This window comes from Notolepis coatsorum, assembly GCF_963971535.1.
Source record: "Notolepis coatsorum genome assembly, chromosome: 18".
NCBI classification, from domain to species: domain Eukaryota; kingdom Metazoa; phylum Chordata; class Actinopteri; order Aulopiformes; family Paralepididae; genus Notolepis; species Notolepis coatsorum.
In genome coordinates, this window is record NC_140182.1 from 8,100,313 (window position 1) to 8,119,243 (window position 18,931).

The 18,931-nt window shown below is 42.2% G+C and overlaps 1 protein-coding gene across 1 annotated transcript in view; it reads left to right on the top strand.

Moving 5' to 3' along the window:
• Positions 1 to 973: 973 nt before the first annotated feature.
• Positions 974 to 18,931, top strand: part of trim44 (tripartite motif containing 44) — a gene marked incomplete at both ends in the record, with an annotated part of 58,045 nt that continues 40,087 nt past the window's right edge. The window contains one exon of the mRNA XM_084334499.1: positions 974 to 1,621. Within this exon, the coding sequence (XP_084190625.1) occupies positions 974 to 1,621 (648 nt within the window). The remainder of the gene's footprint in view (positions 1,622 to 18,931) is intronic.

An 18,931-nucleotide genomic window follows, 5' to 3' on the forward strand; every position in this document is an offset into this window, starting at 1 on the left:
TTACTTCCAGCGTGATTGTTTATTATTATTAATGCAAACTGCTCTGATCAATATATCACCTATACTACATAAAGCATTTACTGACGATCACGGAATTATAAACTCACGTTCTAGGAATTACTGCAGAAAACGATAAAAACATATTTATATTCTAGACGGTATTTTCGTATGAATCTATGAATGAAAAAGTATAACGTTCCTACATCCTGAACTACTAGATAATCGATGTTGAATGGGCCATAGTAATGTCAATTTAGCAATACAATTTAAAAAGTTATCCTACGGTCACACGCTGCAAGAACAGCGAGACTCCGGCTCAGCTTCTTCCCCCAGGCCATCAGAACACTGAACACTGATCTCTCCACTCACAAGTACACATGAGCACACACAGACACACACAGACACACACACACACACACACACACACACACACACACACACACACCACTCATGCGGTAACCGCTAAAACAATCAAGTGACAAAATGTCACTTTAAACAATAGAATCTTTAGAAACACTTTAAAAGAAGGAGGTACTGTATAGTTTAGATACATTAAGAGTTAACATTGTAAATTGCATAATATTGCATAGTAGTGTATATAAGAACCAGTTTCTCAGGAACCTAGCATGTCTTATCTATTTAATTTTTTCTATGCCTATTTTGTTCTATTTTATTATTGTATTTTGCACAATCAATGCGGGCAAGACCACCCGCATTTCACTGTATGCCCCGGAATGTATGTGACAAAGAAACCTCTTGATTCTATAAGGCTTTGATTAATGAGTGCCCATTCTGCAATCTGTTAATGAAATGTTCAATTAATCAGTCAATCAATCCCCCCCCCCCCCCCCCCTGCGCAGGGCCTTCCCCCGATCAGAGGAGCCCCCCGATCGGACGTGTCGGGCCACAGCCGGCTGCCATGAGCGACCTGGAGGCACCACCCCGGGTGGGAGGAGGAGGGGGAGGGGCGGGGGGGCGGAAAGAGGAGGAGGAGAAGAAGGAGGAGCTTCCCCAGATGGACGGGTCATGTGACGTGTGCGAGCCGGACGAGGCGCAGCCCGCCACCCTGGCCTGCCACGTCTGCAGCTTCGCCTTCTGCCCCGCCCACGCCGCCGCCCACGCCACCAGCGCGCCGCGCCACCCGCTGACGCCGTACCAACACGGGGAGGAGGTCGGAGGAGGAGGAGGGGGCGCGGAGGAAGAGGAGGAAGAGGAAGAGGAGGAGGAGGCCATAGCCGGGATGGGGGCGGCGGCGAATGCGCGGGATCTGATGTCGGTGAAGCTGGCGGCGATGATTCGGGAGATGGCGGCGGCAGGGGTCCAGGCGGGAGGGGGAGGGGGCGAGGAGGCGCAGAGCGGCGGCGGGGAGATGGAGGCGGAGGAGGAGGGCGCGGCGGTGGCGGAGGAGGAGGAGGAGGAGGAGGGCGTGGCTACTGCGGCGGGGGGGTCCAGGAAGAGGGACACGGTGACGGTGGAGCGGCTGCGCTGCAAGGTGCACGGGCAGGAGGGCTCCCTCTACTGCAAGCTGGACGAGCGCATCATCTGCGTGGTGTGCGCCGTGCAGGGGGAGCACAAGGGTCACGAGGTCATCACCCTGCACGAGGCCTTCCTGTGGCAGAAGGTGAGTCGAGCACACAAGACACGTTTACATTGAGAGGTATGAGGTACAGGGAGTATGAGAGATATGAGGTACAGAGATATGAGGTACAACAGAGAGTATGAGAGATATGAGGTACAGAGAGTATGAGAGATGTGAGGTACAGAGAGTATGAGCGATATGAGGTAGAGAGAGTATGAGAGATATGAGGTACAACAGAGAGTATGAGAGATATGAGGTACAGGGAGTATGAGATATGAGGTACAGAGAGTATGAGAGATATGAGGTACACCAGAGTGTATGAGAGATATGAGGTACAGAGAGTATGAGAGATATGAGGTACAGAGAGTATGAGAGATATGAGGTACAACAGAGTATTAGAGATATGAGGTACAGAGATTATGAGAGATATGAAGTACAGAGAGTATGAGAGATATGAGGTACAACAGAGAGTATGAGAGATATGAGGTACAGAGAGTATGAGAGATGTGAGGTACAGAGAGTATGAGAGATATGAGGTAGAGAGAGTATGAGAGATATGAGGTACAACAGAGAGTATGAGAGATATGAGGTACAGGGAGTATGAGAGATATGAGGTACACCAGAGTGTATGAGAGATATGAGGTACAACAGAGAGTATGAGAGATATGAGGTACAGAGAGTATGAGAGATATGAGGTACAACAGAGAGTATGAGAGATATGAGGTACAGAGAGTATGAGAGATATGAGGTACAGAGAGTATGAGAGATATGAGGTACAGAGAGTATGAGAGATATGAGGTACAACAGAGAGTATGAGAGATATGATGTACAGAGAGTATGAGAGATATGAGGTACAGAGAGTATGAGAGATATGAGGTACAACAGAGAGTATGAGAGATATGAGGTACAGGGAGTATGAGATATGAGGTACAACAGAGAGTATGAGAGATATGAGGTACAACAGAGAGTATGAGAGATATGAGGTACAGGGAGTATGAGATATGAGGTACAACAGAGAGTATGAGAGATATGAGGTACAGGGAGTATGAGATATGAGGTACAACAGAGAGTATGAGAGATATGAGGTACAGAGAGTATGAGAGATATGAGGTACAACAGAGAGTATGAGAGATATGAGGTACAACAGAGAGTATGAGAGATATGAGGTACAGGGAGTATGAGATATGAGGTACAACAGAGAGTATGAGAGATATGAGGTACAACAGAGAGTATGAGAGATATGAGGTACAACAGAGAGTGTGAGAGATATGAGGTACAGGGAGTATGAGATATGATGTACAACAGAGAGTATGAGAGATATGAGGTACAACAGAGAGTATGAGAGATATGAGGTACAACAGAGAGTGTGAGAGATATGAGGTACAGAGAGTAGGAGAGATATGAGGTACAGAGAGTAGGAGAGATATGAGGTACAGAGAGTAGGAGAGATATGAGGTACAGAGAGTGAAAAACACAGACTCATTTACATTTAGTCATTTAGCTGAACGCTTTTATGAAAGCCACTTACAAGTTGTGTACAACAAGTCAGCAGGAAGGGTAACACTCTGGCATCTAAGGGGCAACAGTGGCTCAGGAGGTAGATCGGTCGTCCGGTAGTCGGAAATGTTCCTGGTTCGATTCCCGCTTCTCCCGGGCAGCATGTCAAAGTGTCCTTGAGCAAGACAATTAACCCCTAATTGCTCCCGATGAGCAGGTTGGCACCTTGCATGGTCGCCTCCGCCATCGGTGCGCGAATGTGTGAATGTGAGGAACGAAAAAATTGTAAAGCACTTTGGATAGAAGCTGTTATATAAATGCACCATTTGCCATTTAAGTAGGATTGTTTGTCAAACAGTGTCGAACTTGAGTGCTACAGTCTTGAGCGCATGGTAGTATAGACATAACAGCATAGTAGGTAGTAATATAGGCAAGGTGGATTACTTAGTAGCAAAGTGCATATTAGTAAAAGAAGAATCGGATATTGATTGAAGAAGTGTGCAGGGCGGGTTTCAGCTGTCGGACACATTTAATTTCAAACCTTTATTTTTCAAACCTTTATTTCAACTCGTGAGACACTGAGGGGTCACCCTCGTTTACAGCGACGGCGAGATTACAAAACAAGACAGTTTATCAGCAATGCCATACATATAGGCTCAATAAATAAGAATAAACAATAAAAATCAGCTAAGACGGTTACATGTCGACACACGGTGGTCAGAGATCATACTTTTAAACGCAGCAAGAGAAGGAAGAACCTTCAGCTTCAGAGTCAGTCGGAGGACGTTCCAGGTGATGGAGGCATCAGAGGAAAAAGCAGTTTTTCCAAGTTCAGAGCAAACTGGAGGAACCCTGAGAACCAGCCAGTCATTTTAATGTGTAGCATAGGTTCCAAGATTCCATTCCAACAGTGTTGTGATGTAATTACACCTGTCTATAATTTTACTTGTGTACTTTGCCAAGTCATCAGTTGCCTACCTCAACACTTATTGCACGCTAGACCAGACTTGTTGGGAGCAGATCTCTCACTGAGTTGCTCTTCTGAGATTTCTTCCCTTCCCATTAAGGTTTTGTTGGAATTATTCCTTATCTTATGTAACGGTTCAGATCAAGGGGGATATTAATTGAACTGTGGGCTTATGGTGCCTTTTGAGATGAGTATATTTCTGATATCGGGCTAACATGTAAATATTCACCTTTTAACAATTCACTTTAGACACTTTAAACCAGTGGTCACCAACCTTTTTAAGCCCAAGATCACTTTATTTTTTTTGGTGAAGGCAAGATCTACCTATTGAAGCGTTGAGAGAAAAAGACAGCCAAGATTGTACTTTAAACTAAATTACTTTTATTTGCCTGTATTCTAATTACATGCAATGCTTTGGTCCAACATTAAAATGTCAAAGTAGAACTGTAATATGTACTTTCTCAGTCAGTGCTAAGTGCAGTCATCTTATGCAGCATCACTTTTCACATCAAAACAAAAGTAGAACTGTAATGTGGACTTTCTCATATTATTAACATTGACAAACATATTTACAATTGGCATTTTATAAAGTAGAACTGTAATGTGTACTTTCTCAGTCAGTGCTAAGTGCAGTCAGTGCTAAGTGCAGCATCACTTTTCACATCAAAACAAAAGTAGAACTGTAATGTGGACTCTCAGGGAAAGATAAATTATTATATATTTTTTTTAAATCTTTCCAGGGAAAGATCTACAGGGAAAGTCTCAAAGATCGACCAGTCGATCGCGATCGACGGGTTGGTGACCACTGCTTTAAACACTTTTTAACACTACTACTGTTTTATATATTTATTACTAAAATATTTGCATTACATCTCTACCTCATTTTTGCATTTTCTACTTCATTTTCTACTTTAGTTTGTATATTGTATATTTTGTATAGTGTTTGGTTTTTATACTTTTAACTTTTTACTGTATATGAAGCACATTCTCAGGAGGCTCATACACAACCAAGTATTTCACTGTAATGTACATGTCCCAGACTAAGGATTTGGATGGTCGACTATGATTGGCCAAAGTTTGTCGTTAGTCGACTATTGGTCGACAAAAAAAATAAAATAATAATAATAATGTAGTAGTAATAGTATAATATATATATATATATATATTTTTTTTATCATTCCATTTGGGCTGTGGGGGGTGCTTAATGTCTGAAGGAGTCGACTGAAGGCTTCTTGTTCTCTGCAAAAGCATGCAATTGGTCCACTGATGGATACATCTTGATATTTGTCTAGTCTAGTGTGTTCATTAGACGGGTGAAATCCTCTTTCAGTGCCTCTGTGCCTGTTTTCGTAGGCAGTTAGCCTCTGGTATGCGCGGCATTAGCGTTAGCCACGCTTCTAGGCCTCTTTTCTTTTGGAAAGAATGATAAAAATAAATAAAAAATAAAAAAGATTTAAAAAAAGATTTCGACTAAGAGGTTGGCTAGTCGACTACGGCTCCTTTCGACCGATTAGTTGACTAATAGGGGTCAGCCCTACTTGAAACTAATATCAATAAACTTGACTTGACGTCATGAACAAGACCATAGCCTACAAGCCGGACCGGGCCGCAACAACTGTTTGGACAAGGGGGACTAGTCAGCTGGGGACATTCGCTGCTGTAGGACGGCCCACCATGTAAATGAGTGAGGAGTAACTGTATAACACATTTACATACAGCTAATGATACAGTATTAACAACTTGTTAATTCATAGAGCATACAGCTAATGATACAGTATTAACAACTTGTTAATTCATAGAGCATACAGCTAATGATACACAGTATTAATAACTTGTTCATTCATAGAGCATACAGCTAATGATACAGTATTAATAACTTGTTCATTCATAGAGCATACAGCTAATTTATACATTATTATCAACTTGTTAATTCATAGAGCATCTAATTTATACATTATTATCAACTTGTTAATTCATAGAGCATACAACTTGTTAACTAGCATATTATCGATCGAATGATAGGACGCGTATCGCAGGTCAATTGTGATAACGTATGAATGCATGATGTCTATTTTATGATTGTCATCTATTCTATACTCATTCTATGTCTGCGCTTTATGCATTGATTTTATCTTGTCAATGCTCTGTTAATTTTATGCCTTTCTATATTTATGCAAATGTTATGGCCATTTTATGCTCATGTCTATTTTATGTCCATTTATGTCTACATTACTGCTGTGAAGCGCTTTGGGCTGCAATTCTTGTATGAAAGGTGCTATACTATTATTAATACAATACAATATTAATATTATCATTATATTAACACACTGACATTGTTGTGGCATATTTTTAATGGCTACAACACGGAGATGAAAACACAGTTCCCTCTATAATCGCTGGAGTGCCGTTTGCCAAGTGTCAGCGGAAATCATGGCTCTGTAAATCCTGGCAAGAATGATGTCATGTAGATCCAAAGTTAGCATTTATCAGAGTTCATACACATTATGTTTTACTGATTCCATTACTTTTCCAAATCCTTTTCCATAATAGCATAATGGCACAGTTTCCATTACCAAGAGTGAAAGCTCTCCTTTAACAAGAAAAGACGGCCTTAAGAGGAATACATTTGGGCTCAAAATAGGACCTGAATCCGATGTCTCTCTGCAAGATTTGAGAATACTGTACGTTCATTATGCTGTGAAATGTCCTTACACATTATTTTTTAAATATGTATGTTTACTCCTGAATGGTAGTGTGCACAGACTAATGATCAAATCAAATCAAATGTATTTGTAAGGCCCGACAACACACGTTAATGTCCCCATGGGCCGGACGGACACGTCTTTTTAACTCATTCAGCGCCAAACACGAGATTTCTCGTGTTTCAAATCCAAGCGGTGAGCGCCAAACCCGAGATATCTCCATTTTCAATGACTAGTATCCTGTAATGACTATTTGTTGGACAGACAGAGTTGACCTTATGTTCTAATTTTAAAATAAACCAACGGACAGTAATCCCTTCTGTCAATTTTCTATCCGTTCATTGACGGATCAACGTAGCTGCAGCCTTATTTAGTGCAAACATACTGCTGCTGGTCTGGTCCTCTGAGCTCCTCTCCAGTCAAACACACTGCTACTGGTCTGGACTGGTCCTCTGAGCTCCTCTCCAGTCAAACATACTGCTGCTGGTCTGGACTGGTCCTCTGAGCTCCTCTCCAGTCAAACATACTGCTGCTGGTCTGGACTGGTCCTCTGAGCTCCTCTCCAGTCAAACATACTGCTGCTGGTCTGGACTGGTCCTCTGAGCTCCTCTCCAGTCAAACACACTGCTGCTGGTCTGGACTGGTCCTCTGAGCTCCTCTCCAGTCAAACATATTGCTGCTGGTCTGGACTGGTCCTCTGAGCTCCTCTCTTGTATCTGTTTCTGGTCTGGACTGGTCCTCTGAGCTCCTCTCCAGTCAAACATACTGCTGCTGGTCTGGACTGGTCCTCTGAGCTCCTCTCCAGTCAAACACACTGCTGCTGGTCTGGACTGGTCCTCTGAGCTCCTCTCCAGTCAAACACACTGCTGCTGGTCTGGACTGGTCCTTTGAGCTCCTCTCCAGTCAAACATACTGCTGCTGGTCTGGACTGGTCCTCTGAGCTCCTCTCCAGTCAAACACACTGCTGCTGGTCTGGACTGGTCCCCTGAGCTCCTCTCCAGTCAAACATACTGCTGCTGGTCTGGACTGGTCCTCTGAGCTCCTCTCCAGTCAAACACACTGCTGCTGGTCTGGACTGGTCCTCTGAGCTCCTCTCCAGTCAAACACACTGCTGCTGGTCTGGACTGGTCCTCTGAGCTCCTCTCCAGTCAAACATACTGCTGCTGGTCTGGACTGGTCCTCTGAGCTCCTCTCCTGTCTATCTGTTGCTGGTCTGGACTGGTCCTCTGAGCTCCTCTCCAGTCGAGCTGCTGCTGGTCTGGACTGGTCCTCTGAGCTCCTCTCCTGTATCTGTTGCTGGTCTGGACTGGTCCTCTGAGCTCCTCTCCTGTATCTGTTGCTGGTCTGGACTGGTCCTCTGAGCTCCTCTCCAGTATCTGTTGCTGGTCTGGACTGGTCCTCTGAGCTCCTCTCCAGTCGAGCTGCTGCAGGGTGTCTCTAGAGCCTCCTTTCTCTCCTTCACGCAAAGTTAAATCTACTCTAAATGAAAGTGAAACTTAAGCTACTCTCTACTACGGCAATCTATAAAATATAACGTTCAGTTTCAATGTTGTCTGACTGAAGTATTGATAAAATGCTTAGTATTTTACAAATTCGTTTTGATCAGAATGAATAGATCAACATGGGCCTTGAAATGCGAAAATGAACTAAATGGGTTTTTATTTTGTTAAGAAAATGTTAGGGTAGCGTTAAACTGGAGCCCAATAGCAGAACACAAGGGAGAGAGAATGGAGCGGTTTAGGTTGTTGTAATGTTCCAATAGGGCACCATGCAGACAGACAGGGTTAGTGAACAGGAATGTTCGACAGGTGCGAGCAGGAGCACTCCTCGTGCTCCACAGGAACGTCCTGGCGGGCGGTGTCTCGTGAGACAGCGTAGGCTGGCAGCAGGTGGTCCTGGGCATAGATATATATAGAACACTAGATAGCTTGCCCGCGCTGCCGGCCAATGGAGAGCGACGTCACTGAACTGCCGCCATCTTGCTCCAGTTAGCCTTGAGTGAGAGTGAGTGAGCTGCACAGACAAGAATACTCATAACTCGCTGAAATATTGACGGATTTACAAACGGTTTGGTTTCTTACAAGCATTATTAACGTGGCTATGATTCAAGCGGTTTGTAAAAAAAAACATCTTTAAAAAATCTTTTTTTTATAAGTATGCAGTATCATAACTACATCTTTGATGTTTATAGCAAACCAACCTGTTTGTAAATCCGTCAATATTTCAGCGAGTTATGAGTATTTTTGTCTGTGCAGCTCACTCACTCTCACTCAAGGCTAACTGGAGCAAGATGGCGGCGGTTCAGTGACGCTGGTGACTCCGCCTTAAGCTATCTAGTGTTCTATATATATCTATGGTCCTGGGTACAGGGGGACAGAGGTTAGAACAAGGCAGGGAATCGGATAGAGCAGCAAGGTAGGTTACATCCTCGTACCGAGGTAGGTAGAGCAACTAGGGGTGTAACGATTCGACCCCACAGCAATTAGATTCAATTACGATTGTTCAGGCAACGATTCAATGCATCATGAAATCTCTTCATTTGACCACGATTAGATTCGATTCGATTAATTTTCAATACATTTTCTATCAGTTAATTCCTTAAAAAAATCTGAATACACAAATGTGGCTGGGGGAACTGATTCACTCAGCATGAATGGACTATAGGTCAATAAAAACAATACACAAAAAAAATACATAAAAAAAAAGATTTTTATTTTTTTAAATTTTTCATTTTTTTTCATTTAGATACATTTCTATTATGCATTTCGATTAATCGATGCATCGTTACGCCCCTAATAGCAACACTCGGATGGACGGTGAGCGGCAGGAACCGCAGGGCTCATATCAGAGCTGGTGACGACCTGACGAGTCTCAGGTGTGCAGACAGCCGAGTCCTGACAGCGAGTGAACACCTCGACAGGAAGCTGCCCATATAAGGGCGTGGAAGCAGGGGGAGAGAGAGAGAGAGGCCGTGATTGTGATAGAAAGAGCACACAAAGGGGGGGGGGGGGGGGGGGGCAAGTTATGTACCCGGTGGAGCCTGAACATCAAGTAACACCAGTATCACAGAATAATCCGTCTAGAAGTCCACGCTTAGACGAGCGTCACTAGGCCAGCTGGAGCATAATAGATACGAGTTTTGTTTTTATTTTCCTCTCAAAAGTGCACTGTGTGGGGCGATAGCTCTGATGACGGGACAGAGATCGGGTGGCTACGGACAGTCTTGATTTAATTAAGAAGGGGATTGAAGGCCGTTAAATTCATTCTGGGTGACGTAGAGAGCGTCATCTGGCTCGCTGCTCTCCTGGGCTTGGCTTCAATGATGTCCAGCCTCAGTGTAACGTACAGTAATACCACCTGATCTAATGTAGCAACATAAACCTACTGTAATACCACCTGATCTAATGTAGCAACATAAACCTACTGTAATACCACCTGATCTAATGTAGCAACATAAACCTACTGTAATACCACCTGATCTAATGTAGCAACATAAACCTACTGTAATACCACCTGATCTAATGTAGCAACATAAACCTACTGTAATACCACCTGATCTAATGTAGCAACATAAACCTACTGTAATACCACCTGATGTAATGTAGCAACATAAACCTACTGTAATACCACCTGATGTAGATCTAATGTAGCAACATGAACCTACTGTAATACCACCTGATCTAATGTAGCAACATGAACCTACTGTAATACCACCTGATCTAATGTAGCAACATAAACCTACTGTAATACCACCTGATGTAGATCTAATGTAGCAACATGAACCTACTGTAATACCACCTGATCTAATGTAGCAACATAAACCTACTGTAATACCACCTGATGTAGATCTAATGTAGCAACATGAACCTACTGTAATACCACCTGATCTAATGTAGCAACATAAACCTACTGTAATACCACCTGATGTAGATCTAATGTAGCAACATAAACCTACTGTAATACCACCTGATCTAATGTAGCAACATAAACCTACTGTAATACCACCTGATCTAATGTAGCAACATAAACCTACTGTAATACCACCTGATCTAATGTAGCAACATAAACCTACTGTAATACCACCTGATGTAGATCTAATGTAGCAACATAAACCTACTGTAATACCACCTGATCTAATGTAGCAACATAAACCTACTGTAATACCACCTGATCTAATGTAGCAACATGAACCTACTGTAATACCACCTGATCTAATGTAGCAACATAAACCTACTGTAATACCACCTGATCTAATGTAGCAACATAAACCTACTGTAATACCACCTGATCTAATGTAGCAACATAAACCTACTGTAATACCACCTGATCTAATGTAGCAACATGAACCTACTGTAATACCACCTGATGTAGATCTAATGTAGCAACATAAACCTACTGTAATACCACCTGATCTAATGTAGCAACATAAACCTACTGTAATACCACCTGATCTAATGTAGCAACATAAACCTACTGTAATACCACCTGATCTAATGTAGCAACATAAACCTACTGTAATACCACCTGATCTAATGTAGCAACATAAACCTACTGTAATACCACCTGATCTAATGTAGCAACATAAACCTACTGTAATACCACCTGATGTAATGTAGCAACATAAACCTACTGTAATACCACCTGATGTAGATCTAATGTAGCAACATGAACCTACTGTAATACCACCTGATCTAATGTAGCAACATGAACCTACTGTAATACCACCTGATCTAATGTAGCAACATAAACCTACTGTAATACCACCTGATCTAATGTAGCAACATAAACCTACTGTAATACCACCTGATGTAGATCTAATGTAGCAACATGAACCTACTGTAATACCACCTGATCTAATGTAGCAACATAAACCTACTGTAATACCACCTGATCTAATGTAGCAACATAAACCTACTGTAATACCACCTGATCTAATGTAGCAACATAAACCTACTGTAATACCACCTGATGTAGATCTAATGTAGCAACATAAACCTACTGTAATACCACCTGATCTAATGTAGCAACATAAACCTACTGTAATACCACCTGATCTAATGTAGCAACATAAACCTACTGTAATACCACCTGATCTAATGTAGCAACATAAACCTACTGTAATACCACCTGATCTAATGTAGCAACATAAACCTACTGTAATACCACCTGATGTAGATCTAATGTAGCAACATAAACCTACTGTAATACCACCTGATGTAGATCTAATGTAGCAACATAAACCTACTGTAATACCACCTGATGTAGATCTAATGTAGCAACATAAACCTACTGTAATACCACCTGATGTATGTATGGTTATGTTGAACTACATTACATCTACATCTAATCTGGCAACATCAGTTCAGAGTTCACACAACACTCTTGTGTGAAGTGTGTTCAGTGTGAGAGAAAGAGAAGGGAGAGGAGATGGAAATCCTATGAATCCTCAAAGTCGACGAGGTTCTTCAGTAGACGTGGGGACTGACTGACTGACTGACTGACTTCTGGACGACTCTCCCAGTCCTCTTGGAGACGACCGTGTGTCCCCAGCTGGCCCGTGTCCCTTTCTTTGGTTTGATTCCAGTGTAAGCACATGAAAAACATGATCCAAGATCAGAGAAGGAAACAAATAAGTCAATTAAGAGTAAGACATGCAGTGTATCATAGCATGTACAATAGTGCTGTATATATACTGTATATATACATTTTATATATGTATATTTATATATATATGCTGTAAATATAAATATATAAAATGTATATATACAGCACTATTGTACATGCTATGATACACTGCATGTCTTACTCTTAATTGACTATTTGTTTCCTTCTCTGATCTTGGATTATGATCTTGGATTATGTGCAGGAATGTTCAGACAGATATGGATGGATATATATTATATATCCATCCATATCTGTCTGAACATTCCTGCACATAATCCTTTTGCATATCTGTAGATACTATATCTATATCTGTACATATCCTACTCTTACTAGTTACGCTGCTGGCCAGTACAGCTACTACCATAGTGTCTTTACACCTGTATCACTGTACATATTAATACTACAACACTGTACATACATCTGATTAGCACTACTACTCAGTAGTACTAATTTATATATTTCATACCCCGTTTTAATCACCTGTACATTGTATATTACTGGTGCACTTTACTGTTATATTTGCACTCTGGTTGGATGTCTAACTTCTTTTCGTTGTACTATCCCAGGGGTCACAATAGGTTTTAGGTTATTTTATACAGTGAGGGTAAAGTAAAAAAAAAAAAATACAAATTTCTCACTACTGTAACAAATTCAGGCGGCAGCCGGGAATCGAACCCCAGACCACAGGCCACAGTGTGAACCAGTGAACTAAAGGGTCTGACCCATTAGCCAGGCATCTGTTGGGGCAAATGGCTACCATGGGGACTAAACCGTCACACATGAATACATTTGGGCTCAATTGATTCACAAGCGTATCGGCGTTCCAGTCACATCCAATTCATGCAACTCCAAGACGGTTGGGATCACAGTATGCAGAAATAGGCAAATACACCATTTAAAAAAAAAAAAAGGCAAAAAGAACACTTAAAAAAAAAAAAACATCCAAGGATGTGTGGTATCACTCGCAAACTCTGAGAAGGACGACTGGGACGGGGACCATTTATTTTGGCCATCGAACAAAAACATGCTTACGTTTCAGCCCAGTCAGCCTTCGTCGGAGCATGAATCAACCTTTTTCTCAAGGTTGGTGAGTGCTACCATACATCATAGGGATTAACACTGTCGCCTCACAGCTACAGCTAGAAGGTCCAGGGTTCGATTCCCGCTTGGGGAGCAGGTTTCCGCGTTGCCAGGTTACCCAGGTGGGGTATCTCCCGGGCCTTTCTGTGTGGAGTTTGCATGTTCTCCCCCGGTGCTTGCAAGGGTTTCCCCCCCGATAAGAGAAACCCAATGGAAAAACATGCACAACAGATCGCCAACGCTGTCGCGTCCCTGACGAAGACGGGCAGGAGCACTTGGATTGGTCCCCGGGGGCGTGGCCCCTCGCCGACACGCCCCCATCTGCTCCAGGCTGCCCTTTGGGGGGGAAGGACGACGGGATGGGTTAAGTGCAGAGACTCAATCGCATCGGCGACCCAACTAATTGCATGTGTGTCTGCCTGCATGCCGAATAAAGACTTCTCCAAAGTCCAGTTATTAGTTGGTAGTATCATAGTATCAATGAGAGTATCACTAATACACCTGAATGAAGTCTAGTAAAAATTATATATATATTTTATTTTTCTAAAACGTTAATTGTGCGTTAAAAAAATAGTGGCATTAACAGAATTGTGCGTTAATGACGCGTTAACTTTGACAGCCTTAGTTTAAACTAGTGCTGTCAGGCGATTACATTTTTTTATCTAATTAATTACAGGATTTGTAATCAATTAATCTAATTAATCGCATTTTAATCGCATAACCATTTTATGCCTGATATTCTATATTCTATAATCATATTTCAAATTGCATGTGTCCAGATGGCAGAATTCAGTACTGTATCTACAAAACCTTCTGTTTAATCATCTTCCATCTATTAATTTGCTTAGATTTTTCAGGTCTGGTCAATTTGAGCATGGTGTTATTCACAGTCAAAGATTAAAAAAAAATTATTGATATTCTCATTTGGTTGATTACAATTGACTCAAAATAAGATTTTCATTCAATCAATCACAGCACAGATTGATTGATTGAATGAAAATGTTATTAACAGATTGCAGAATGGGTACAATACAGTACGGCTCAATACACACAATTGTTAAGGGGATGCAGACCAGAGAAAGACTTTCGTCTTGTTTACATCAGGGTCCCCCATTTTCAATTCATAATGAATTGTAAGTAAGGGTGCAACTTGCACCATGCAATCCATTCTTTGTGGATCTAGCCCACAGTATTTCTGACACTGGGAATACATTCCCTGAGATTCATAGATGTCCCTAGAATCAGATACCAAGAACATGCAAATGGACCATATTAAAAAAAAGTCTGCAAATGTGTATTCTACATTCTCATGGAATGAATGAGATACAAAAAAAAATTATACAAAAAAAAATTATAATTATAATTATGTATAATTTTGAGTTAATTTTCATAACGCGATAATTTGCTGTGTAATTCATTAATCTAATTAACGCGATAAACTGACAGCCCTAGTTTAAACCAATGGTTTTTTTCTTCACAGTTGCAGATAAAGATTAGGCTACACTAATATTAGAGTATTATACTATTATAGTATATGACTCGTCATAAAAATGTTTATAAAACATTTATCATAAATGATGTAGCCTATCGGCATTCCTCTCGGTGCTCCATCAAGACGTCACCATCACTTTCGTACCAACCGGGTGCCCTTATTGGATTATTTATGTTGACGTAACTGATGAGTTATATTCATTAAAGAAAGTTGATTTAATAAAAAAAAATACTAATTTAATCAGATTAATCACTTTATTCAAATTGAGGATTTAGTTTGAGGATATTTTATACAAATTTCTTATTTCTTTTTTTAGATGTATATTTTTTGTAATTTAAAAACGAAGGTTTGAACGTCCGTTCGAAAAACCCTGACGAAGTTCGAAGACCAAAAACAGCCTTCGGGGAAACGGCTCTAGTACATCCTTGTTGAGTTGGCGAGTGCTAGCGTACATCCTTGGATGTTGTTTTTTGAAGTATGTGTTTTTTGGTTTAGCACCACAGTAAGAGTTTCTGGGAAGGTGCATCCAACTCCTCGACTACAAAAAAAAAGGCAAAAATAACCCATCTGTTCTACATTCAAGACTAAATGGTTTGGAGCCCTGCAGAAAGCGCTTGTGGTTAGCAGAACGTGGGCAGGTCTGACAGGCCGGGGCGGGGTAAGGCAGGTCTGAACGTGGACAGGGTAAATGTCTTGCGGTGAGAGGTCAAGAGGGAAATGGCCACACCACCAAGGCTTAATACCAATGAATTCCTCACGTCATCTGGTTTTTCATATGATTCCACTACCTTGAACTTGAACTTACCGTGTAATTTTGTAGATAAACCGCAGGGTTCTGATCCATTAATCAGGGTTCTGAGCTTCTGATCCGTACGAAACAAGGCCCAGAATCCCCCTCACTGTTCAGTGTTGACCGCACGCTCTGGAAACATTGTGTCCGACTCTTAAGTAACCCTTTCACTGCCACACTGCAGAAGGTTAACCCTTTACTTATCACACTACCGACGGTTAGTCTTTGGTTAACCGTCGGTATAGTGTGATAGTAAAGGGGTTAACCTTCTGTAGTGTGGCAGTGAAAGGGTTAACCTGCTGTTGTGTGGCAGTGAAAGGGTTAACCTGTGTATTGTCCCAGTGAAAGGGTTAACCGTTTGCTTGTGCGGCAGTGAAAGGGTTAACCGCCAAAACCTGCACAGAATACAACGTATGATGTACACTCAGTATATATCGTGCCAGTTAGGGTACCTTGTGTATACTGTTTTTACTTTTACTCTTACTCATAGTATATATTCAGATAAAAATTTGCTATTGCCTATATTTAACATTATAATATAACCGATGGGGGGCATACACCTGTACATTGGGGGCGGCACGGTGGCACAGTGGCTAATACAGCAAGAAGGTCCCGGGTTCGAACCCCAGCGGGGGGCCTTTCTGTGTGGAGTTTGCATGTTCTCTCCCCGTGTTCGCGTGGGTTTCCTCCAGGTACTCTGGTTTCCTCCCACACCATGAAGACATGCAGGCAGGGACTACAGATGAAAACATAGCTCATTAGCTAATTCTGGCACATTTACATACATGTGGAAACTGAAGATGTTGATTAATGTGCACTGTCCCTGGGTGAAAAATGTATGAATAACTTACAGACCCCTCGTCTTGTTTACATTGTTTATTTTTCTCATATTTTTGTATTCAGATCTACTGTAATTGAATTGCCTATATTTATGTCTTTCTACCAGTACCCTGCCCAATACCCTCCCCTCCCCTACCACAAGCTGCTAAGACGCCAGCAATTCCCAGAGAGGATCAATAAAGCAATATCTTATTTCATCTTTTGTTAAATCTTAATTACAGGCCTCTCTGCCGTTAACTCAAACATTGGTCCCAGGATGCATTGCCATTAATAGTATTGTACACTATTTCAAGGGAAACAAAGTAAAGTCCCTAATTAATTACGGCCCCCAGAATGCATTGTTGTTCTCAGTCAAGTACCGTCTTAAAGGTAAACAATGAGATACTCGGAATGTGGCTGTATTTTCACAGACATGTGTTACAGTGTAGATATGCGAGTATATCTAATATAAAATACCCAATATATCAGGATATTTCACTGTTGTACTTTCACTCAAATAATGTAATCGGGTACTTTTACCACTAAGATGGGCATGAATTGAAAATGGGGGACCCTGATGGAAACAAGACGAAAGTCTTTCTCAGGTCTGCATCCTCTTAACAATTGTATGTATTGAGCTGTACTGTACCCATTCTGCAATCTGTTAATAAACTTTTCAATCAATCAATCCCCTGGTTGCCCTCTGTTGTACATGACCATAATAGCGTGATATACTACAACATACCACGATGTATTCCTCGTGTGCCCGTCTGGTTTGCATGTATAATGTAGTATTTCGTCGTATGTCAATAGCCGTGGGGCGCCCCCTTGCTGTTGAATTCACCAGAGCTCTTATGTAATGTTTTAAATATAACGGTGAGCCCAAGATCGTCCAAGTGACATCATGAGAGAAAAAAATAATCCCCCCGCCATCCCCGCCTTCATAAATAATTTGTATGGAAACCACGGAGAGGGAACGGCTATTAAAATATGATGACCATATTCCAGCGTCCGCTTTGGCTTTGTATCGACGTTTTAACGTTCCTCTCCGTTTCCCAGATGGCTTCTCACTGCGGGCTGATTTTAATGTGGGCCTCCTCCTCCGTGAGTCACTCGGTGTGGCCCTGCGTTCGGGGCCGAGCGGGCCGGGTTAATGTCCTGCAGGATCAGGGAAACAACACCGCCATCATCACCACCACCACCATTATCATTATCATCATCATCATCATCGACACCATCACAAAGCTCGTGAGCTTGTGGACCGAGTGTAGGAGGGAGCGTGTCGTCTCGATCGCCGTCCCGCTCGAGAGTCCGATACTATCATCACTAGCGGCGCTGATGAACACACATTAGAATCGTGTCACTGCCCCCCGGAGCAGCAATTAACGGGGAGGCGATAAGATCAGGACTTGTGTTTTTTATTGTTTCAGATTAATACTTTGAACGATCGAGGGTTTTTTCGGTCGACGTTGTTGTAGCGCGACGCGGACGCTTGGCTTTTGTCAACAAGCTTGTATGAGCAAGCCGGGTTGTGCAGTCAAGTCAAGTCAAGTCAAGAGTTTTATTTGTCACGGCATACAAGTATACAATGAAATGCGGGGGGTCTTGCCCGCAACGATTGTGCAATAATACAATAGTAATATATAATAGAATCCAATAGAACGACATTGTGCAATAAAACAAGTAAACAAAGTAGGGCATATCGGTATATCATTCTGTACATGAGTTATTTACAAGAGCATAATAAATAATAATTTAGGACCTGCTCCGAGGTCATCAATTGGCACACATGCGATGCATGCATGCAATTCGTATCTGCGATTAACCCATCCCGTCGTCCTTCCCCCCCAAGGGCAGCCGGGAGCAGACAGGCGTCAACGTGAGCCGCGCCAGGGGACCAATTCAAGTGCTCCTGTCCGTCTTCATCAAGGACGCCACAGCGTTAGCGATCTTGTTGTTGTGCATGTTTTTCCATTGGGTTTATCTTATCGGGGGGGAAACCCTTGCGAGCACGGGGAGAACATGCAAACTCCACACAGAAAGGCCTGGGAGATACCCCACCTGGGTAACTGGCATCATGGAAACCTGGTCCCCAAGCGGGAATCGAACCCTGGACCTTCTTGCTGTGAGGCGACAGTGTTAACCACTACACCACCGTGCCGGTAGGTAGGACATGCTAGGTCCTGTGGTAGTGCAATACACTGTTAGCTACGGATGAGGCACTGGGTCTATATGTACACTGCTATACATGATATATGATACAATCTCAAGTTATACTATACTATTCTTAAAGTGACCTTTCCTTTTGTAAAGTGGCCATAAGTGTGAGCGTGTGCAGCAT